The 23,878-nt window shown below is 36.1% G+C and overlaps 1 protein-coding gene and 1 non-coding gene across 6 annotated transcripts in view; one reads left to right on the top strand and one right to left on the bottom strand.

Annotated features, from left to right (window-relative positions):
• Positions 1 to 23,878, top strand: part of TMCC1 (transmembrane and coiled-coil domain family 1) — a 250,497-nt gene that overhangs the window by 48,944 nt on the left and 177,675 nt on the right. For 4 of the 5 annotated variants that reach the window (XM_042979552.1, XM_042979553.1, XM_042979550.1 and 1 more), the window contains 2 exons: positions 11,416 to 11,471; positions 15,532 to 15,797. In XM_042979552.1, the coding sequence (XP_042835486.1) occupies positions 15,573 to 15,797 (225 nt within the window). In that variant the 5' untranslated portion in view covers positions 11,416 to 11,471; positions 15,532 to 15,572. Of the gene's footprint in view, positions 1 to 11,415; positions 11,472 to 15,100; positions 15,798 to 23,878 lie in introns of those variants that run through there. The other variant, XM_042979549.1, reaches the window with a different exon arrangement.
• On the bottom strand, positions 4,181 to 4,284 carry LOC122236767. Its single transcript, XR_006215019.1, has one exon. It is a non-coding gene; the product is annotated as a U6 spliceosomal RNA (small nuclear RNA).

The following is a 23,878-nucleotide window of genomic DNA, read 5'->3' as shown; positions in this document are numbered from 1 at the left end:
ATTAGGATTTTTTAAAAAAGATAAACTTTTTCAAGATTTAATGTATAAATGTATTATACCAGAAGGTTTGTAGAATCTATTTTGGCTCTTTCTTGATTTTCAGTGATCTTAATAGGAATTGTCTTCAGTTGGTTCATTTATTCTGTTACTTATTCCTCTGCTGTTCAAAGTGAGGAATTTTATTTTGATAGTCCTTTCTATGCTTGGGTCTCAGAAGGAAGTCCCTTGTAAAACCAAGTATGATGTAGCTGACATCATTCAAAGCATTAGTTGTTGTATGTGATGAAAAATGAAAAATAGCTTGAAGTATATGACATTTAAGTTTCTTTTGGATATGTTTGGAGAGAGAGAGAATTGCCATAGGAGGAAACTTAAAGAATTTTATTCTTAGTTTGAAAAGAACATACATGAGAAAACTTTTGCCCCCCTTTTGCCTGCCCTTACACTGAAGTATTTGGGAGACACCGACCTTCCCGCCCCCACCTTTCCTCACAGGTCACATGATGTTTTTCTTTTGAAGGTTTTTCAAGATATTTTCCCTGCTATTTCAGGACTCTTGCCATTGTACATTCTTAGACTCTTCGGGGACATTTCTCTGGCCTCTTCTGAGAACCCTTGTCAAAACTGCTTAACTAGGTGATTAAATGCTCCCTCTTTCAGCTTCATTTGCAAGGATTTGCCTCATTCCCTTTATTGGTTATTAACTATTCACTTTTGATAATAGATACCTGGTTTATACTTTATAGTATTTACTTGTGCATCTTTATTTCAAAAAGTATTTGAGGATTATAGGCTTCTTAGAAAACCCAGATATCTTTCCTTTCCTCCCCTTCTTCTTGAGATTGTAATTACCCATGGGAGTAAAGAGTAATCTTTTTGGGAGTTGGTGGGAATATCTGTAGACAGATTAATTATAGATTATCTATACTTTTTCATCAAGATATTCTCTCTCCCTTTTTTCTTCTATTAATATGGTTTTTCTATGTTTCGTACTTGCTTATTTGTACATCTTTAACCCACACACAACACAAAATGGGATTTAAGACCTGACCCATATAGGAGTTCTAGAGCATTCTTAATGCACTGTGATTCATAATCTAGGCTTGTTTTTAAAACAGCTATCCTTTTTTTTTTAACGTTTATTTATTTTTGAGACAGAGAGAGACAGAGCATGAACAGGGGAGGGGCAGAGAGAGAGGGAGACACAGAATCTGAAACAGGCTCCAGGCTCTGAGCTGTCAGCACAGAGCCCGACGCGGGGTTCGAACTCACAGACCGCGAGATCATGACCTGGGCCGAAGTCGGACGCTCAACTGACTGAGCCACCCAGGCGCCCCTAAAACAGCTATCCTTTACGTATGCTGAATAACTAGCCTCATATATATCCTCCCCTCTCTCCATTTTTCTTTTCTGCGGGGACCAGGCTATGTCTTCAGAATAAAAAGGGGTCTAATTTTCAGATCATAGGTGTCATCAAAGAAGGGAGTATTTTGACGGTTAAGAGCTTTCATTTTTATTAGTTCATGAGTTAAGTCAGAATGCTAAAGTAGAGGATTCACTTCTTCATCAGTTTCCTTCTTAGACCAGATTTTGGGATGCAGATCAAAAGATGCAGGTGGTTATAAGTTCACAAGTTGTATTAGAACTAAGGCAGAATGAACCAAGGATGTTCTTGTGGATACCTTTCAGGAATGGTAAGAGAAGAGGGGAGAGGCAGAAAGACAAGGTAAAAACTACCAATGCAAACCCTGGATTTGATCTGTACATTCCTGAAAATGAAGTTTAAAAAATAAACCCAAAACCTAGTGAATTTATTCCTCCATCTGCATTATAGGATTTGTAGGTTTCAAACATTTTCTGTATATATATTCATGCCTAATATAAGCTCTGTGTGGATGCTAAATGACAAGTAGTCCACATTCTGCATGTATATTCCTGTATCTTCATTCACTCCTAAAATTCATGGCAATGTTATTTCCACCTATGTTATTTTTCTAAATTTTTGTAGATTTTTCATAGATAGTCTGTATTAGCCTAAGGGATTTCCCTTCTCTTAATTTTTTTGAGAGTATTTGTCATAAATGTTGAATTTACTTGAATGCCTTTTCTGTATCTGTTATGATCATACGGCTTTCTTATTTAGTCTGATACTGTGAATTAACATTGATTGCTTTTTTTAGTGTTGAGTCAGCTTTGCATCCCTGGGCTAATATTTTTTTTTGGTTTTCATATATATACGTTCACTTAAGAGTATTGATCTGTAATTTTTTTTTTTTTGGTAATGTCTTTGTTTTATTTTAGTATTAGAGTAATGTTGGCCTCATGAAATGAAATGTTCCCTCTTCTATGAGATTTTGCAGAATCATTATTTCTTCCTGAAATAGTTGGTAGAATTAATCAGTAAAACCATCTGGGTCTGGAGTTTCCCTTTTTTTGAGGGGTTACTACTACAAATTCACTTTATACAGAGTTATCCAGGTTATCTATTTCTCCTTGTATAGGTTTTGTAGTTTGTGTCACCTTTGAAGGAATTGGTTCATTTCATCTAAGCTATCAAAATTATGGGCATAGAGGGGTTTGTTGTATTTATTACCCTTTTAATATCTGTTGTGTCAGTGTTAATGTCCCCTCTCTTTTATTCCAGTTAGTGGTAATTTGTGTCTTTCCCATTTCTTGGTTAGCCTGGCTACAACTAGTTCATTAATTTTATTGATCTTTTCAAAGAACCAGCTTTTGCTTTCATTTATTTTTCTCCATTGTGTTTCTGTTCTCAGTTTCATTGATTTCTGCCTTAATTTTTATTATTTTTTTCTTTCACTTTCACTTTGATTTAGATTTAATTTGATCTTCTAAGTTTCTTAAAGTAGAAGCTTAAATTATTGATTTTAGGTCTTTTTTTTAATACAGTAAAACCTTGGTTTGTGAACATAATTCATCACGGAGACATGCTTGTAATCCAGAGCTCTTGTGTATCAAAGTGAATTTCCCCATAAGAAATAATGGAAACTCAGATGATTCATTCTACAACCCAAAAATATTCATATAAAAATGATTACTGTAATATAATATAAAATAGTAAAGAAAATACAAAATATAAAGAAAAATAAATTAGCCTGCACTTACCTTGAAAACCTTCCTGACTGGTGTGAGAGGAAGAGGGTTCACTATCACTAATGGAATCACTGCTATCTTTTGGCCCAGTGGAATCTTTTTCTGCATGGGGGCCATTGTATACACTCACAAAGATGTTGACTACAGTACAGTATTAATAAACTGCTGTCAGATACTGTATTTAATGTAACTGGCAACAAGGCAGCAGAGGAAAGGGTCTATGTCTGCAGGCAGCCTGACCTAGAATGAAGCAAAGCATTCCTAAGCTTACTCTTGTATGGAAAAGCAAAGGACTGTCTATAGGTGCTTTGAAGTGACGAAAAAATACACTAGTGCCAGTCGTGGGTACCTTCCAACCTTCTGAAAAACCCTGATTTCTGCCGAACGCTGCGGCCTGAGACGGAGCATCTGAGCATGGGAGACAATCATCCACAATCCTGCAGAGAGAGACAGCGGGAGAGAGAAGAACCATTGGCTCAGTTGTGATGATGTAATCATGTGATGTTCGGTGTCACATACTACTTGTATTACAAGACATCACTCATTAAGTTAAAATTTATTAGAAATGTTTGCTCGTCTTGCAGAACACTCACAGAGCAAGTTACTCGCAATCCAAGGTTTTACTGTATATGCATTTAAAACTATAAATTTTTCTCTGGGCACTGTTTTAACATCCCACAAGTTTTGATGTTCCATTTTCACTTATTTGAAAATATTTCTGTTTTTTTCTAGGCTTCCTCTTTTACCCATGGGTTATTTAGGAGTATATTGTTTAATATCCAAGTATTTGGGGCAACTTTCCCAGATCTTTTGCTAATTGATTTTAATGTAATTTCATTGTGATCTGAGAATGTACTTTACATCATAAAAAACAATATTTTATTTATTTTTTTAAATTTTATTTTTTATTTTTTAAAATTTACATCCAAATTAGTTAGCATATAGTGCAACCATGACTTCTGGAGTAGATTCCTTAGTACCCCTTACCCATTTAGCCCATCCCCCCTCCCGCAACCCCTCCAGTAACCCTCAGTTTGTTCTCCATATTTATGAGTCTCTTCTGTTTTGTAAAAATACTGAATGCTTCACGAATTTGCGCGTCACCCTCGCACATGGGCCATGATAATCTCTGTATCGTTCCAATTTTAGTATATGTGCTTCCGAAGCGAGCACAAAAAAATAGTGTTGAGGTTTATTTTATGGCCCAGAATATAATATGTCTTTGTGAGTGTTCCAAGTGCACTTGAAAAGAATGTGTATTTACCAGTTATTGGGTAAAGTGTTTGCAAATGTCATGTAAGTTAGGTGGTAGTACTATCGAGGTCTCCTTCCTGATTTTCTGCCCACTTGTTTTAACAGTTACTGAGTTGAAAGTCTTTTTATTTATTTATTTATTATTTATTTATTATTTTATGTTATGTTATGTTATGTTATGTTATGTTATGTTATGTTATGTTATGTTTATGTTATGTTATGTTATGTTATGTTAGAGAGTTAGGGGAGAGGAGAAGAGAGAGAGAAAGAATCCAAAGTAGGCTTTAAGCTTAGTGTGGAGCCCGATGCAGGGCTTGACTTTATGACCTCATGACCCTGAGACAAAATCAGGAGTCAGACGTTCACCTGACTGAGCCATCAGGCACCCCAAAACTCTTTAACTATAATTGTAGATTTGTCTGTTTCTCTTGTTAGATCCATCAGTTTTTGTCTCATGTATTTTAAAGTTCTTATTTTAATAGTTTTTTTTTTTTTTAATTCCAGAGAGAGAGCACAAGTGAGGGAAATGGGCAGAAGGCGAGGGGGGGGGGGGAGAGAGAGAGACCAATGCAAACAGGCTCCATGCTTAGCATGGAATTCAATTTGGCGCTCAATCCCACCACCCCAGGACCATGACCTGAGCTGAAATCAAGAGTCGGATGGATGCTCAACTGACTGAGTCACCAAGGCGCCCCTAAAGCTCTTATTTTAGAGTGCATATGTGTTTATGATTGTTACATTCTTCTTGGAGAATTGACCCATTTATCATTATGTAGTGGCTCTCTTATCCTAGACAGTCTTTCTGATTCTGAAGTCTGCTTTGAAATTGATTTGGCTGTACTTTCTTTTGGTGAGTGTATGGTATCTTTTTCTATTGTTTTACCTTTTCCTATCTAAATCTTTATATATTAAAAAAAAGGTTTTTTTTAATGTCTATTTATTTTTGAGAGAGACAGAGAGACAGAGTGTGAGTGGGGGAGGGCAGAGAGAGAAGGAGACACAGAATCTGAAGCAGGCTCCAGGTTCTGAGCTGTCAGCACAGAGCCTGACATGGGGCTCGAACTCATGAACCATGAGATCAGGACCTAATCCAAAGTTGGATGCTTAACCGACTGGCCACCCAGGCGCTCCTTAATCTTTATATTTAGTGGACTTTTTGTAGATTGCTTTTAGCTTGATCATGCTTTTTCATCCAGTCTGACAATTTGTCTTTTAACTGGTGTTTTTTTAGACCATATTATTAAAGTAATCATTTAATTATTAATTAGTTATTATTAATAACTATTTAGTAATTATTAATTAGTTAGATTAAAACTTACCACCTTGCTAGCTGTTTATATTTGTTGCATTTCTTTTTTCCTTTGCCTTCTGTAGTGTGAATTGAGCTTTTTATTAGTATTATATCCTCCCTGTTGACTTATTTATACTCACCTAAAATGGTTTTTAGTTGTTGTCTTTGGATTTACAGTATATGTTTTAAAATAATTTTAGGGGGCGCCTGGGTGGCTCAGTCGGTTAAGTGGCCGACTTTGGCTCAGGTCACGATCTCACGGTCCGTGAGTTCGAGCCCCGCGTCGGGCTCTGTGCTGACAGCTCGGAGCCTGGAGCCTGCTTCTGATTCTGTGTCTCCCTCTCTCTCTGCTCCTCCCTGTTCATGCTCTGTCTCTCTCTGTCTCAAAAATAAATAAACGTTAAAAAAAAATAATAAATAAAATAATTTTAGTATACCTTCAAATTATACCACTTCACATGTAGTGCATGTATCTTAATATTTTATGTTCCTAACTCTTCCTTTCACTGTCACTGTTTAATATATTTTATTACATATGCTATAAATAACCAGTACGTTGTTCACTGCTCCAAACAATTGTATTTTAGAGTAATTAAAAATCTGAAAGAGAGGGGTGCCAGGGTGGCTCAGTCAGTTAAGCGTCCGACTTCAGCTCAGATCATGATCTCGTGGTCCGTGGGTTCAAGCCTCACATCAGGCTCTTTGCTGACAGCTCAGAGCCTGGAGCCTGCTACCGATTCTGTGTCTCCCTCTCTCTCCGCCCCTCCACCACTCATGCTCTTCTCTCTCCATCTCTCAAAAATGAATAAACGTTAAAATTTTTTTTTTTTTAAATCTGAAAGAGGAAAGACTTTATTGTACTTTCGTTTATTCATTTTTTGTGTAGATCCAAGCTTTTCACCTGTATCCATTCTGCCTGAAGAATTTCCTTTAATATTTCTTGTATGGTGGGTCTGCTGGCAATGAATTCTTTGTTTTTGTTTGTCTGAGAGAGTCTTTATTTCTCCTTATGAAGAATATTTTTACTTGATATAGAGTACTGGCTGGGCAGTTTTTTTCTTTCAACATTTTTAAGTTGTCACTCCATTGTCTTCTTACTTGGCAACGTTTCTGACAAAGTTTATTATAATCGTTATTTTTGTTCCTCTGTATGCAATATGTTTTCCTCTCTCTTGCTATCTTCAAGATTTTCTCTTTGCCTTTCAGCAATTTAAATATGATAGGCCCAGGCATGTGTATTTTGGTGGGGGAGGATATATTTATCTTATTTGTTTTTGGAGCTTCTTAAGTCTGTAGTTTGGTGCCTTGTCACTAATTTTGCTTAGTTCTTGGGCATTCTAATATTTCTTCTCCATTCTTTCTGTCTCCTGCCATTCTAAGTATGTGTATGTTACATTGTTTGATTTTCCCACAGTTCTCAGATGTTCTCTACTGTTTTATTTTCCTACTGTTTTTTCTTCTTTACTTTTCAATTTGGGTAATTTCTGTTAGCTTATCTTCAAGTTCACTGATTCTTTTTTCGGCTGTTTCAAGTCTACTAATAAACTTTTGTTCTTTGTTACTGTTTTTATTTCTAGAATTTCCACTTGATCCTTTCTTATAATTTCCATGTCTCTGAATTTATAAATTCCCTTCTAGGTCCAAAATCTGTCATATCTGAATCTAGTTCTGATGATTGCTTTGTTTCTTCAAGCTGTGTTTTTGGCATACTTCATAATTTTTTTTGTTGAAAGCTGAACATACTGTATAGGATAGGAGATACTGAAGTAAATATTTTATATGCTTGAAGAAGACTGCAAATTTCTGCTAGACCCTGGCATCATGGCCTGAGCCAAAATCAAGAGTCCAGATGCTCACCTAAGCCACCCAGGCATCCCTTTTTCTGCTCTCATTTAAGGTGGAATTTGTGTTAATTTGTTAGGGGTTGGGCTATATTTGAAGTTTATTATTGCCATGGTTACCAGAGTTGATATTTGTTCTTGCCATGGGAACCTAGAGACTTCAAGTTTTTCTAGTGTCCTTTGTCTCCTAGCGTCCCTTATCTCCATGCTTAGCTTTGGATTTTCCCTCTATACTGTTTCTCAGAGTCTGTCTCTTGCAGCTATATTCCACTGTTATTTTTATTTGGAGCTTGTCAGTGTGGTAATGGAGGATAAGAGGAATTCTTGATGGTCTGTTAAGCCTCAGATTTAGGCAGATGTTAGAATCTGGGTTTTGTAGATGCTTTACATTACAAAATGCTTTACATTACAAAACTTTACATTCCACTTCCTTGGGTAGAGTTTCTCCTCTTCTTTCTTTTTACCCACCTGCAGTGTCTAGATTAATTTTTAAAACCTAAGGATTTTACTTATTTTTTTATTAAAAATTTTTTTTCATGTTTATTTTTGAGAGAAAGAGAGTGTGAGTGGGGGAGGGCGAGAGAGAGGGAGACACAGAATCTGAAGCAGTCTCCAGGCTCTGAGCTATCAGCACAGATCCTGACTTGGGCTTTAAGTCACCAACCGGGAGATCATGACCTGAGCCAAAGTCATTTGCTTAACCGATTGAGCCACCCAGTTACCCCTAAAACGTAAGGTTTTTAAAGTTAAGGTTTTTCAAACCTCTCTCACCCTGCATTAAGGTTATTGTTACTTTACAGAGAGTGAAAATTGTGTGTCAGTATCCTCAGTCTCTTTTTCTTTCCTTCAGCTCTAGTGGGATTCTACCAGTGTCCTCTGGGTATTTGATGAATTTTTCTTTGCAGATTAAGCCTTTTGTTCCATAGGGAGATGGGGGAAATAGATCTCGGCTGATTGGCATTGGCTATTCTACTCTTCAAGCTCCATAGGTATGGGTGAGGGCAAGGATGAGGAGCTTTTTCTGCATATTGTCAGATCCACGCCCCTGCATTAGAGATTCTTTTGAAGTTCCTGGAAAAAAGCGTACATCAGGGTGAGAACTCTTACGATTGCAGCCCCCAGGGGCTTTCCAGCCTCATGTTAGCTCACATTCAGTCTTAAGCAGTTTGTCAAAATTATATTTTAAATCCTCCTAACTGCAGTGGAATTCTCCCATGCTCTTGGGACTATATTTCCTTTAGTTGGAGAGAAAGCTTTCCCTTTTTCCGGGTTTTGGGTATTTGTCCAGCCTCTGTGTTGCTCTATCCCTGCTGTATTTTAAAAATTTATGTATGTATGTTTTTTTGAGTATAGTTGACATAACAGTGTTACATTAGTTTCAGGTATACAGCTTAGTGATATGACAGGCTTATGCATTATGCTATGTTCATTCACCTCAAGTATAACTACCATCTGTGTCTTTACATCGATATTACTTTGTTACATTGACTGTATCCTTATGCTGTGCCTTTTATTTCCATGACTTATTCCATAACTGGAAGCCTGTATTTCCTTCCCACCTTCACCCGTTTGGCCCAACTTCCCATCTCTGCTGTATTGCTAGAGGTTAGATCAAGAGAAAATGGGGTTCGGGTAGGAAGAGTGTGATTCTTTTCACTCTCTGAACATTAGGAATCCACACTGTGGTCACAGAGTAACTTGTGAGACTTACCTTAGGGCTCAGCATATGATCAATTTTGGTAAAAGATCTCTGTGCTTGATAGAGTATTTATTCTTCAGTTATTGGGTAGTGTAGGTCTGGTTAATCATGCTATTCAAATCTATATTTTTATCCTTTTCTAATCTCTTTCTGAGTCATTGGTCAGCTACTCAGAGTTGTTAAAAGTTTCCCCATTATGATTATGGATATTTTTCACTATTTGTAATTTTTCCAACTTTCACTTTATATATTTGAAGGCTATGTTATTACGTGCGTACGAATCTTAAATTGTTATATCTTACTCATGAGTTATCCTTGAATTCTATGAATTATACACCTATAAATGCTTTTTGCATTAAAGTCTACTTTGAGTACTATTAATATGGCTAAAGAGGCTTTCTTTTAGTTTATGTCTGTATGACCTTTCTATACTTTTTAACTGGTTTTTTTTTTTAAGTTTATTTATTTTTGAGAGAGACCAAGACAGTGTGAGCAGGGGAGGGGCAGAGAGAGAGAGAGAGAGAAAGAGAAAGAATCCCAAGACCGAAGTGGGACTCAAACTCATGAAACTGTGAGATTGTGACTTGAGCTGAAACCAAGAGTCAGGTGCTTAACCAACTGAGCCAACCAGGTGCCTCCCTGCCTTTTTTTTAATGTTTGTTTATTTTTGAGAGAGACAGAGACGGAGTGGGAGCGGTGGAGGGGCAGAGAGAGGGGGAAGCACAGAATCCAAAACAGGCTCCAGCCTCTGAGCTGTTAGCACAGAGCCCAGTGCAGGGCTTGAACTCACGAGCCGTGAAATTATGACCTGAGCCGAAGTCTGATGCTCAACCGACTGAGCCACCCAGGCACCCCTATTTTTAACTGTTTTCTTTTTATTTTAGGAGTGATTTTTGTGAACACCGTAATAGTTGAGTTTTGTTCTTTATTAGTGCAATAATTTTTGTCTTTTGGTCTGATTATATTAGTGTAGTTACTGGAATATTTGAGCTTCTATTTGACACCTTATGTTTTGCTTTTATATTAAGTTCTACTTGTTCTGTGATCTACCCTCCTTTTTGCATTCATTTGGGCATTTTAATTTGTATTTCCTTTCTATTATCATAGTAATTATGTATTATTTTACTACTTTTTAAATGTTTACCCAGAGATTAAAACATGTGATTCCTTCCTTTTTAAAAATATGTTTATTTTTCAATATGTAATAATAGTCGTAAGGCACAGAATTCAAAAGGTACAAAAGACTGTGATAGGAAGTCCTCTCTCACATCTACCCACCAGCCACCCCATTCTTCAGTTGCCTTAGGAATGTATATAGACCAGTAGAGTCATCTAGCATCTTTACTGGCCCCCAAACATATTGTGTTTACTGCTCTTCTAGATGGAAATCTTGGTCCATATCTTCCTGCTTATTCATCCATTTTCTCATCCTTCAAAGCTCAGTTAAAAGTTTCATGAAGCTTTCCTGAACAAATCTGTTCTTAACTGATCTTCTAATATTAATTGCAGTTTTCTTCACACATTTTAGCTTAATAATATGGTTTTGTGCTAGTTTCCTTTCGTTTTAAGTACGAAAGGAATCTGACTTTCCGTCCCAGATTGTGAGTTCCTCAAGGGCAGGGTAATATGCTTTCACTTGGTCTGTATAATGCTGAGCATAAAACAAATGCTCCCCCAATACTTGTTTAATTAAATAGTTTCTCTGGTAATGGCTGTCAGAAGGTCGTTTTCCACAAAAATTTCAATTTTCGTGCATCTTGATTCTCAATTGTACATGGTAGATACAGTTTTTAAGAGTTAGCTTTGAATGCAATATTACAGATCTAGAATTGCGAACTACTTGAAAAAATATTTGCTTATAAAATTGTCTTTATGTGCTTGCTTTGCATTTCATTTTAAGTTTAAAATTAATAGCCATTCCTAATTCAGTATGAGAGTGTAAAAATATTCATTGCTATTTATTACATGTGCACTTCCTTAAGTACTAACAAGTTAGCACTTTTTTCAAAAATATCTTCTTTGTTGATTATAACTTTTCTTCATAACATTTGTGAAAAATTAGAAGACACTGAAAAATATTAGAAAAAATTACCCTACTCCTACCAGTGAAAGATAAATATTAACATAAACATATAAACTCAGTTTTTTTCTGTGTCTATGTAATAGGTAAGCTACCCATCTAAGTTTTTCACTTTGTAATTCTTAATGTTCACTTTCAGCTTTTCCTGAAAGGATTCCTGTACACCTTAGAAGTGCTTGAAGAAGAGTGATAAAGGCAAGTATACAACTCTTTATGGTTAGTGAAATAACTTGGTTAATAGCCAAGCCAAAAAGCTTTGGTCACCATATCTATCAGAAAAGAAAAAAAAAAGTAAAGAAAAAAAGAAATAAAGATAATTTATATATAATTTGAATGGTTTTCCAGAGCACCCTCCTAAACATTTGCCAGAGTTTTAAAACATAACTTTTAAACTTATTTCTGATTTTAATTCAGAGTAGATTGTTTCTTGAATGTGAAGTAATGGTGTATTATGTCTTTTCTAGAAAAATTGTTAAAATTTCGGAGAATTTAACAAAGTTCTCTGAAATACCTTGTCTGTAGATAGCTACCTTTTCCTTCTCTTTTCCTTACTTTGTATTCTTTCCCCTCTTTTTCCTTACATCCTTCTACTCCCTTTTCTCTTTCTTTACTTCTTCTGGTTTACTTATAAAAACTTTACTTTTCAGAGAAGCTGAGTGAATAAAAGTGAAGCCAACATTTCTATCTTATACTTTATGATTGAACTTGTGTTAAACCAGGCATCTCAATATATTGTTTGGAGAGTTTTATAAACTGAGCAGGGTTATTTATTTGAATTTGCTGTCTTAAAGGAGAAAATAAGGGAGTCCTAAAAAATTTTGACATTATTGAATTTGTTTAGTGCTTGCATTCTTACTGTCAGCAGTATACCATCACTGTCTTTGGTATTTTGGACACAGTATTTGACCTTCCATCATATTTGGTGTATATCAAAAGGTAGCCTTAAAGATTTTCTGTTGACCTACAGAAAATTTTAACAAGCTTCAAAATTTTGACCATATTTTTTGTTTGTATTGTTATCACAGCAGTAATGCAGATAATAGATACAAGTATAAATACTAGTACATTTTAGAGTCAGTGCAACAGGTTGTTTTTAAAAATTCTTACATTAGAACTTGATGTTTAAAGCTTAATTTTGGTTTTTTACGGTTCCATGCTAAATAGGCCTCTGCTTAGTATGATTCAGGTATGTCTTGCCTTTAGAAATCCCAGAATTTATTACTGTTGTATATAACCTTTGCAGCTGTATAGATAGCCTGTGCAAGCTTTGGCTTGGAAATTGACACTCTGTTTCTAGGTTTTCTTAGGAATGCTGTTATTTTTTTATTTGTAATCAGTCATCATTTCCAGTTGTTTGAAAATAAAGATGATGTACAGATGCTAGTGAAATCTCAAATGAAGTTATGTTAAAAATGTATTATGTTTCCCCCCCTTTTTTTTTTAAATTATCAGATGGCCATTTGATTAGCTTATAACACTGCCCAAAGAAACAGGTTTACAGGTAACGGCTTTATATATAGGACAAGTAAAGTACGTTATTTATTTGGTTTTCCAGCTAACTTTGACACCATTCCTTTAATGGTGGTATCTTTTACTCTCATGGGAGAAACTTCTATCTTTTGCTTCCAGATACAACAAAAAAATCAGTTGTATTATTTAGCTAATGGAATACGAATAAGGAGAAAGGTAAATTACTACCTTATTAGTCTGCTGCTTTCACATCTTCCCATCTCCTCAGGGTCTCGATTGCCCAGATTAGTTACTGGAGTATCTTGGTTACATAGCCCTTCTTCTCTGAGGGGCTCAATGCTTTGTAGCGTGGAAATAATTCAATAACTACTAGTGTGCTCCACAAACTCATGAGTGAAGGTGAGTATAATTCAATATATGTACTACTGGCAATATTGGCAATATTTTTGCCCTCAAGGAGCCCCAGAAAACTCCAGTAAAGGCCAAGACAGTCATTAACTAATAAGGATTAAGGGTTTCATTCTGAGCTCCCTCAATGGGAAGAGGAAAAACAAAAGCAATGTGCAATCAGGAAAAGGGCAAGAGGCCCCGGTGGTATGGCAGGATTTCAGCATGACCACAAAGAGTTTAAGCAAAAAGCAGTGAAATTTCCTGTTCTCATGACTGCTACTCATTTGCCTAATTTAGGAGCAAAGAATTTTGTGGTATTTAGAAAGTGGGAAGGTACTGGTGAGAGATAAATGTCTTTAAGTCTGTTGTGATGTTTATGCCTCTGAGTCATGAAGAGGTCAGGAGATGAGTAAATAAGTATGAAAGAATATGGACAGCAGAGCCACAATGACAGTGCCATATACACGGTAAGAAGGTCTTCCTTCTGAGAGTAGTTACCAAGAAGAAAACTAGAGGGTTTACATTCCTACCCCTCTGAACTCTAGTATTCTTTTGTTCACAGTTAACTCTTACATTCCAGCTAGTTTATGCCTTCTAGATTGCTACTTGGTGGCAAGGAGTCTCCATATCCCCAGAACATGACCCCCATAGGGCCTTACTAGTAGTGACTTAGGCTGTTCAAAGTACTTGGTAGTGTAGGGAGTTTTAAAGCTCGTTGAACAAAAAATTGAGGGAAAATAGGGAAATAAAGAACATCCTATATCATATTTTGTCCTCAGGTTCTGTGCATTAATACAAACTTATATATTTGCAGAACCTCAATACAAAAGTACTGTTTCTTTCCATTAAGAAAAATCTCATCCCTACCATCTCCTTTCCTTTTTTTTGCATGTGATTTCCATAACCATGGCAGTTTTGCTGACTTTACATCTCTTAGTTTCAGCTTCCTTTTAATTTCCTGCATTTAATATTGGTGTGTGATTGCATTTTAACCTTTCTTTTTCTCTACTCTTCCGTCTACCCAGTTACTGTGTTACTTCGTTGCTTTTAATTTGTGTGGATATGTGAGAAGCTTCTGTCAGAGATGACACTATTCAAAGAAAAGGATTTCTTTGAATCTCTTTTTCCGTAGGGTAGGGTGGGGGTGGGGACCAACTCCCAGCTGTTCAACACTTGTCCATTTGAAATGTAAACTGTCTTGTTTCTTGTTCCCCACCTCTGGAGTGACTCTGAAGCTCTCTTCTTGATAGTTGGTACAGGGCAAAGCTCTAGTTTCTGTAGAGACAGATTCTGCCTGGATCGTTTGCTCATATGGTGCCAGATGGTCCTTTGTGTTCAGCGGAGAATTCAACTTGCAAGATTTTTGTTTCCATTTTCTTCTCAATAAACACCCCTGTTTACCAGTGACTGATGAATATGATTGGTAACAAGAAATTTCTCTTTTCCATTAAAATCCACAGTTAGATTGGGATGTCCACTTCTCACTATTATTCTTTGAATTTACTTTGCTGAGTTTCAGCATATGGACAATTAACTGTGGTTGTGACTGAGAGGAATTAAATTGCCTTATCTAGACTGTACGTATGAATGGTCTGTTCCTTCTTGATTTCCCAAGTAATGGCTGTTCTGTGAACTATTATTATGGTTTCCATACCAAGGTGACTCCTGGTATTCAGTTCTTCATATGTTGAAACCTGTTGGGATTTTTTTTTTTTAACATTGCTATTTTCATTCGCTGTGTACTTACTTTTAGCTTTTTTCCTATTCCAGAAAATAATCATTACCCATTATCTAGAAAACTGTCTTTTAATCTTCTGATTAAAGATTGCTTAATGATATTGCCTGTTTGTTTGGCTAGTGGCATGTTTTTTTCTTTAACACTGAAAATTCTGCATGGACTTATAATAAGATGCTCTTTTCTTTCTTTCTTTGCTTTTCTTCTTCTTTTTTTTTGTTTTAAGCATTAGATAGGCATGAAGCCTCCGTCTCACAGCTGCATGTGTAGTTACTGTTGAAGCAAATGCCTACCTAATTTGACAGTCTTGGTGTGTTTAAAATTTTTTGAGTTTGCAAATAAGCATATTAAATCTACTGATGGAGCCTTCGGGCAGTGAACAGTTATATGAGGACCCTGATCCTGGAGGCAAATCCCAAGATGCCGAGGCCAGAAAGCAGACAGAATCAGAACAGAAGCTGTCTAAAATGACCCACAATGCTTTGGAGAACATTAATGTGATTGGCCAAGGCTTGAAGCATCTCTTCCAGCACCAGCGCAGGAGGTCATCAGTGTCTCCACACGATGTGCAACAAATTCAGGCAGATCCAGAACCTGAAATGGATCTGGAAAGCCAGAACGCATGTGCTGAGATTGATGGTGTCCCCACCCACCCCACAGCTCTGAATCGTGTCCTGCAGCAGATTCGAGTGCCACCCAAGATGAAGAGAGGGACAAGCTTACATAGTAGGCGGGGCAAGCCAGAGGCCCCAAAGGGAAGCCCCCAAATCAACAGGAAATCTGGCCAGGAGATGGCAACTGTTATGCAGTCGGGCCGACCCAGGTCTTCATCTACAACTGATGCTCCAACCAGCTCTGCTATGATGGAAATAGCTTGTGCTGCTGCTGCTGCATGTCTGCCAGGGGATGAGGCAACTATAGAGCGGGTAAGTCTGCCAGATTTCCTTTTTCTGTTAACTTACTGTTCTTTATATCTAAGACTCTCCAAACTTCTTTTTGGTAGCTAAAAAGAGATAGCAAGGACCTCAGAGTTGTGGTAAAAAATAGTTTTTTTTCCCCATTAAATACATGGGATGAGTAATACTCATTCTAGCTAATGAATGGATCCCTATAATTCTGTTCCTATTTGCTTCCTAACATATTGCTATGTTCTGTTTATTTTACCCTTTTGCTAAAACCTTCAGTATCTTTCATGTGCCTTTTGTGTGTTAAGGGCTCAGTTTTATGGTAGAGGAGCAAAGATGATTCTTGTTTTGGTTTTGCACATGAATTGACTTTCTTACATTAATGAAGGCAAGAAAGTTCTAGAATCTGGGTTTGTCTGCTTAGCATGGGAATATACTAAATTGGTTATAATTTTCATATACTGTGCCACATCATCAGCATTCAGTATACATTTTGCATTCTGTCATAAAGTGCATGCATTCTTATAATTTACTCTTAATAAACAGGTTTTTTAGGTTTGCCTGGATGGGAGAACTAGGCTTAACAAATTTAGGGGGAGCTCTTTTTGTATAACTTAGTTTTATGAAAATAACTTAGTTAAGGCACATAGTAGAAATAGTTCTGGTAAGGTTTGAAAACTTAGGTACATGTAGCCAGGCAGGTAGTAACAATGAGTGAAGTCATGTTATGGGGCTAGGACAAAGTGGAGAGTATAAGTCCTGTCTAAAGGGGCAATGTCTTCTTAGCTTTAGCTGATAGTTGTGATTTAGGACTGTGAGCCCAGTCTTGCCAGGTCTTCTGATTTGAGAAATTTGAAAATGAGTTTAGTCATTTCCTGATTTTTAACCTGTTAGTATAGAAGCCAAACTGAACATATTTGTGGGCCAGGTCTGCCCTATAAGTCAGCATCTTGCTGTGTTTTGGATTTATTTTTATGTATTCCTTAAGTTTTAATGATTAATCAGTCTCACTTTTATACTGTGTCTGCTTCTGGCATAGGCAAATTTATTTTACTGAATATTTAGCCTGGAAATATAAATATTGAATCTAGAACCTTTAAACCTCTCCATCTAAATGTGACATTAGAAACAAATGAGTAATATACAGTAGATCATTTTAAGAAGTTAAGCCTGTCTGAATAACATATTCACCAGAATAGCAATCATCAGAATAATGATTCACATCATTAAAATTAAAGGTATAAATGAGGAAAATAATATAAATTTATGTGCATAATAGTTACCTTTTTTTTTTTTTTGATGTTTATTTTTGAGAGAGAGTGTGAGCGGGGAGGGTCAGAGAGAGAGGGAGACATAGAATCTGAAGCGGGGCTCGAATTCATGAACTGAACCATGAGATCATGGCCTTAGCCCAAGTCAGACACTTAACCTACTTAGCCACCCAGGCGCCCCCATAATAGTTATCTTTGAAATAAAAAGGACATTTGGTCATTGATTATACAATCTAGTTGACAATAACTAACAGTGCAACTATATAATTTGTCTTAATCTGTACCAGAGAACACTAAGAAATTTTTTTTTTTACTTGTGATTCTGTGATTATAGACTTTCATGTTAAAAATTAGGGGCGCCTGGGTGGCTCAGTCACTTAAGCATCTGACTCTTGATTTTGGCTCAGGTCATGATCTTAGCTCAGGGTCAAGATTGAGACCTGCACTGGGTGTGGATCTCTCTCTTTCTACCCCGCCATGCCCCTCTGCCCTTTCATGTGCACCCTCCCCCCACTCTCAAAAAAAAAAAAAAAATTGTAAGTAAAGCATATTGTGTGTGTTTATATTGCTTTAGAAAACTTCATAGAGAGCCAAGGGGGGAACATTTTTAATAATTGTTTCTTTAATACATGTATTTACAGAAAAATCCACCGATTTTACTTCATTATTTTATTTTAATCCCTGTGTAGTTAACAGTATAGTGTTAGTTTCAGGTGTACAATATAGTCATTTCAACAATTCCATATATTAATACTACTCATCAAGATAAATGTACTCTTAATCCCCTTCATCTGTTTCATTCAACCCCCCGACCCACCTCCCCTCTGGTAACCATCTGTTTGTTGTCTATGGTTACGAGTGTTCTTTTGGTTTGTCCTTTTTTTTTCCTTTAATCATTCATCTTGTTTCTTAAATTCCACATGTGAATAAAATGATACAATATTTGTCTTTCTCTGACTTATTTCACTTAGCATTGTATTCTCTAGATCAATCCATGTTGTTGCAAATGGCAAGATTTCATTCTTTTTAATGACTGAATAGTATTCCATTGTGTATATGTACCATATTTTCTTTGTCCATTCATCTGTCATTGGTTACTTGGATTGCTTTCATAATATGGCTATTGTAAATAATGCTGGAGTAAACATACAGGTGCATATATGTATCAAATTAGTGTTTTTTGTATTCTTTGGGTAAATACCCAGTAGTGCAATTACTGGATGCCGTTGTGGTTCTATTATTAATTTCTTGAGGAACCTCTACTGTTTTCCACAGTGGCTGCACCAATTTGTATTTCTACCAACAGTAAACAAGAGTTCTTTTTTCTCCACATTCTCACCAATTCTTTAGTGTTTTTGATTTTAGACATTCTGACAGGTGTGAGGTGATATCTCATTGTAGCTTTGATTTGCATTTCCCTGATGATGAATGATGTTGAGCATCTTTCCATGTGTCTATTGGCCATCTCTATGTCTTCTTTAGAGAAATGTCTGTTCATGTCTTTACATTGTTAATTGGATTATTTGTATTTTTGGTATTGAGTTATATAAGTTCTTTACAGATATTTTGGATACTAACCCTTTACTGGATATGTCATTTCCCATTCAGTAGATTGTCTTTTAGTTTTTTGTTGATTGTTTCCTTTGCTATGCAGAAGTTTTTTGTTTTGATGAAGTGTCCCAATAGTTTATTTTTGCTTTTGTTTCCCTTGCCTCAGGAGACATACCTAAAAAAATGTTACTCCCACTGATGTCAGAGAAATTACTACCTTCTAGGATTTTTATGAAAACCCACCAATTATTTTTTTTTAAGTTTTGTTTTGTTTTGTTTTTACTTATTTAAGTAATCTCTATACCCAATGTGGGGCTCGAACTCACGACCCTGAGATGAAGAGTTGCACACTCTTCTGACTGAGCCAGTGAGGTGTCCATGAAAACCCACCAATTTTAAATATACAGTTGATTAGTTTTAAAAAGGTGTGGTCATAAAACAGTAGTCATGATGTGGAACATTTCCATCACCCCGCAGTGATTTCTTATGCCCCTTTGCTGTAGTCTGTCCTATTTTCTCTAATCCTTGGCTACCACTGATCTACTTTCTATTACTATTGTTTTGCCTTTTCTAGAATTTATTATAAGTGGTATTATACAGTATGTAGTCTTTTGTGTTTGGCTTCTTTCATTTAGCATACTGCTTTGGAGAATTAGTTGTTGCATCATTCCTTTTCCTTGCTGAGTAGTATTCTGATATGTATCTATTTGTTTATTTGTTCCCTGGTTGATGGACATTTGGATTATGTCCATTTTCTCGCTATTAATAAAACTGCTATAAACTTTTGTATGTAGGGCTTAATGTTTTCATTTCTCTGATTCATATGGTAAATGTGTCTGCCCTGTTTTAACTCAAAAACACTTTGGACACCCAATGTATGTTTTTTTTTTCCCCACGCTGACAACCAGTTCTGACACCAACTGGGTGTCCTACAATTCAATTAAATTCTGACAGTAACTCGTTAGAGTTAATGTAGATCTCACTGTTAAAGAACTTGGTTCCACTTGAGATGTCAGTTGGAAGTGTCAGGTTCCCACCTGTGCTTCTGACCAACCAACAATTTATTCTACAACTCCCTGTTCAGGTTTGGTTATTTACTAGAATGGCTCACAGAACCCAGAAAGGCACTTTACTTACATTTATTGGTTTATTATAAAGGATACAGTTCAGGACCACCAAAGTACAACAGCTGCCTAGGGCAAGGTAGATGGGGAGGTTTGGTGATGCACAGCTTTCGTGTCTCTCTAGGTACACCACCCTCCCAACACATAGTGTCCACCAACGTGGAAGCTCTCTGAACCGTGTCATTTAGGGAGTTTTGTGGCAGCTTCATTATGCATGTACAGTTGGTTAAATCACTGGCCATTGGTGATTACCTCATTTCCAAAACCTCTCCCTTTCCAGGAGGTTGAGAGGTGGGGATGAAAGTTCCACTCCTCTAATTGAGCCTTGGTCTTTCTGGCACTCTGCATCTATCCTAAAGCTATCCTGGGGCTACTAGTCATCCAATTAGCACACACTCCAGAAATCCAAGGGTTTCAGGAGCTCTGTGCCAGGAACCTGAAATGAAGACCATGTATATATTTATCACGATGCATGTTTAACTTACAAAGTGACTGTGCCATTTTGCATTTCTGTCAGCAGTGTATGAAAATTTTAGTTTCTTCACATCCTCATCAATATTTGGTGTTGTCATCATTTTTAAATTTAGCCATTCTAGTTTGTGAGTGGTATTGCATTGGGGTTTTTAATTTCTGTTTCTCTAATGGCATGAAAAGATTGGTAATACTTATTTTTTATGCAGTTGGTAAAGATTGGCTGGTGATTTTAAAAAGAAGATTATTTCTAAAAATTGATGTTAATTATTTCTAGACATTTAAGTGATCTGACAATTCTTCAGAATTAGCAGAATAGTCATTCAGACAGTTTGCTATTTGCTTAGTTAACACTTGCTGAAGAATGGACTTCTTATAGTTTTAATAATTTTATTTATAATCACCAGTCTGGGAGATAAAGCTCATGTTATTCATGTGTAAAATCAGAATGCAGTAACATTAGTTGTGATTTATAAAATTTGACTAGATTTTTATTTGCTTCTTAGAAGTGTAGGCTACATTCTCTTTGTGAACAACAAATTGCTGGAAACTAAAGTACTCTACTTACCTTCTTAGCCAATATAATTGGGTTTATATTATATTAGCCAATATAATAGTCTGTCACTTAATCAAAAGTCAGTTGAAGTTTTTATGATCAAAAAATGGTATGTATGTATTTTGAATATTTTACTTAAAACCAAGGCCTTAAAATTTTAGAATATAAACCTACTGATTGGACTTTTGTACCTTTCACTCATTGCATGGATTATAATTTCTAGTTTTTAAGTTTTTATAAAGTGGAGTGATAACCTGGTGACACTTGTGAAGCAGTGTGGGACAGCCTCTTAGATTTTAATCTCTTGAAAGGCTTTGCCCACTTTAAATTCTTTTTTTTTTTTTTTTTTTAACGTTTATTTATTTTTGAGACAGAGGGAGACAGAGCATGAACGGGGGCTCTTGAAAGGCTTTGCCCACTTTAAATTCATTTTTTTTTTTTTAACGTTTATTTATTTTTGAGACAGAGGGAGACAGAGCATGAACGGGGGAGGGTCAGAGAGAGGGAGACACAGAATCCGAAACAGGCTCCAGGCTCTGAGCTGTCAGCACAGAGCCCGACGCGGGGCTCGAACTCACGGACCGTGAGATCATGACCTGAGCCGAAGTCGGCCGCCCAACCGACTGAGCCACCCAGGCGCCCCTTAAATTCGTTTTTAAAAAAGCAATGTGCTTTTCTTGAGTCTTTCCAAAGCACTTGTGTTTTCATAGAAATAACAGACCCTTTTATACTCATCTGATTGGTTTATGTAGTATTTAATTAAATTATTTAGTTATAAATGAATATAACTTAACAAACTGATGTAGGAGCTTAAGTGTATATGGGAGTGTACCATAGTGTACCAGCCATGAACACTGATTATCCTGTGAGGATAAAATCTGCATGTCTTTCAGAGAAAATGAAGTTTGAGAATGATATGGCAAGTTGGTTAATTAAGTGGAAATTAGTTTGGAGAGCTTCTATTCTATTGTATCTTAGTATGAGAGATTGTTTCAAATTCCAAATATGGGTGCCTCTATTTTTGTGTTGAGGATGAAATGTTTTAATACTGGTGGTAATTGTTTGAGTACATTGATATCTGTGTCCCATTTAAGTTAACAGCATTATTACAGACTTGCATGTACATGTATGCATGTACAAACATAACCCTAAGACAAATGTTGAGTTGATTTTCCAATGTAGCCATTGTGTTTTGAAAGCCAGCTGCTTCTGCCTTAGCCATCTGCCACTTAACAAGTCTAGTTTTAAAAGTAGGTTCTTGGCCTTTAAGCTAGATTCCTTTTTTAAATTCAGATTTGGCAGGTATTTATTTGTGCCTAATATGTACAAAGCATGGCTTTGACCTAATGATGGAAATGAGACCTGGTTGGAACAATCATGACATGTTGAACACAAAGGTTCTTGTTCCCTTCCTTTTTGGATTTACCAGTGTCTGTCTTTTTCCCACATAAAAATTTTGTTGACATATCCAGTGTCCTGCAGTTACATCATTTAAAGGGTCATCTTCAAATTCACAAAAGCAGTTTTTTTCTGTAAGTGCTTTGTGATTTGAAAGTTATAAAGTTAAATGTTTTGAATTTGAAAGAAGCATGCTTAATGTAGAAAACATTGAACATACAGAGTAAAAGAAGGAAAAAACAAAAATAAGTATTGCAAATATTTTGGCATGTTTTCTCTATATACTACTTACTTAAATATGCAAAATACATAGAACATTTAAATTTAGTTCTTTTAAGATTAACATTTAAAAATAAAACTAGAATCTTACTAAATGGACAATTTTGTATCCTTTTTTATTAAAATTCTGCCTTGAGCATTTTTAGATATCCATAAATATTCTTTTTTAGATTTTTACTGATTGAGTAATATTACAACATATTTTGTTGTAATACCATAATTTATGGTAACTTTTTTATATTGAGTTGGAGATAGAGAAATCAAAATATTTAAATTTCCTTTATGTAGAATATATGAAATATTTTTATTTTTTAAATTTTAATTTGAGAGAGAGAGCACATACATATGAGTGTGGGAGAGAGGTGCAGAGGGAGAGAGAGAGAGAGAGAGAGAGAGAGAGAGAGAGAATCTTAAGCAGGCTCCATGTGCCCCAGCGCAGGACTCAATCCCACAACTGTGAGATTGTGACCTGAGCCGAAATCAAGAGTTAAACACTCAACTAAGTCACCCGGGCACCCCTGAAATATTAATCAAGAAATATTTGGGAGTGGTGATAATGATAGCTACATTCATTGTGTGCTTATTATGTAGCAGGCAATATATTTAAACACATTATATAGTTTTCTCATTAGTTCTAAAACAGCCCTATTTTTTTCTGCATGAAGCAGCAGAGGCATAGAGAAGTTAAGTATGCCCATGGTTTCACTGCCAGCATGTTGCACAACTAGAGTGTTTCAGAACTTAAATACTAAATGCAGGCATTTACATTTTGATTAGATATGTTTTAATAACATCTGTATTCTAGGCATTATTTCATTCAAAAACTGCTTTTACCTACCATACCAGATGGTCTCTCCATTTTAATGTGCTGGACATTGGTCTGAGTATTTGGGAGATACAAACGATGTACTTTTTCCTTCTGTACTTTAAAATATTAGCTTCATTTGTATGTATAATACAGAAACAATCATCAGTAATTGGCACTCAATTTATGAAAATTCAGGGTAGCATTTCATACATAAGATGGTCTTATTTCAGATCTTTCTGAAATCCTTTAGATTTTTAAAAATGGCTACTAAAGATTTTTTCTATTACACCTACTATTCACCTTTAAAGTTCTCCCGAGGATTTGAAAACTTTCAGATCCTAGACTCAGTGAACTTACAGTCTAGTTGGAGATACAGCAAACAATATAAAAGTTATCTGTATGATAAATGGTATGGATAAGTTGAGAAGATGAAAGATCCTTCTAGTTTGGAGTGAATACAAAGCTTAGAGGAGGGAAGTGGAGGTGGGCGCTTTGATTTGGGTCTTGTAAGAGAAATAAGATTTAGATGTGTGTGTGTGTGGGGGTGTAGGAGAAAGGATTATTTCAGAAAGCGGAATGATATGAACAAGGACAATGCATTTACTGGCAGGATAATTAGGAGAGTGGTCAAAGAAACATCGTGT

This window comes from Panthera tigris, chromosome A2 (genome assembly GCF_018350195.1).
Source record: "Panthera tigris isolate Pti1 chromosome A2, P.tigris_Pti1_mat1.1, whole genome shotgun sequence".
Taxonomy (NCBI): Eukaryota; Metazoa; Chordata; class Mammalia; order Carnivora; family Felidae; genus Panthera; species Panthera tigris.
The sequence above is the reverse complement of the archived record's forward strand: the minus strand, read 5'-3'. Positions and strand labels throughout refer to the sequence as shown.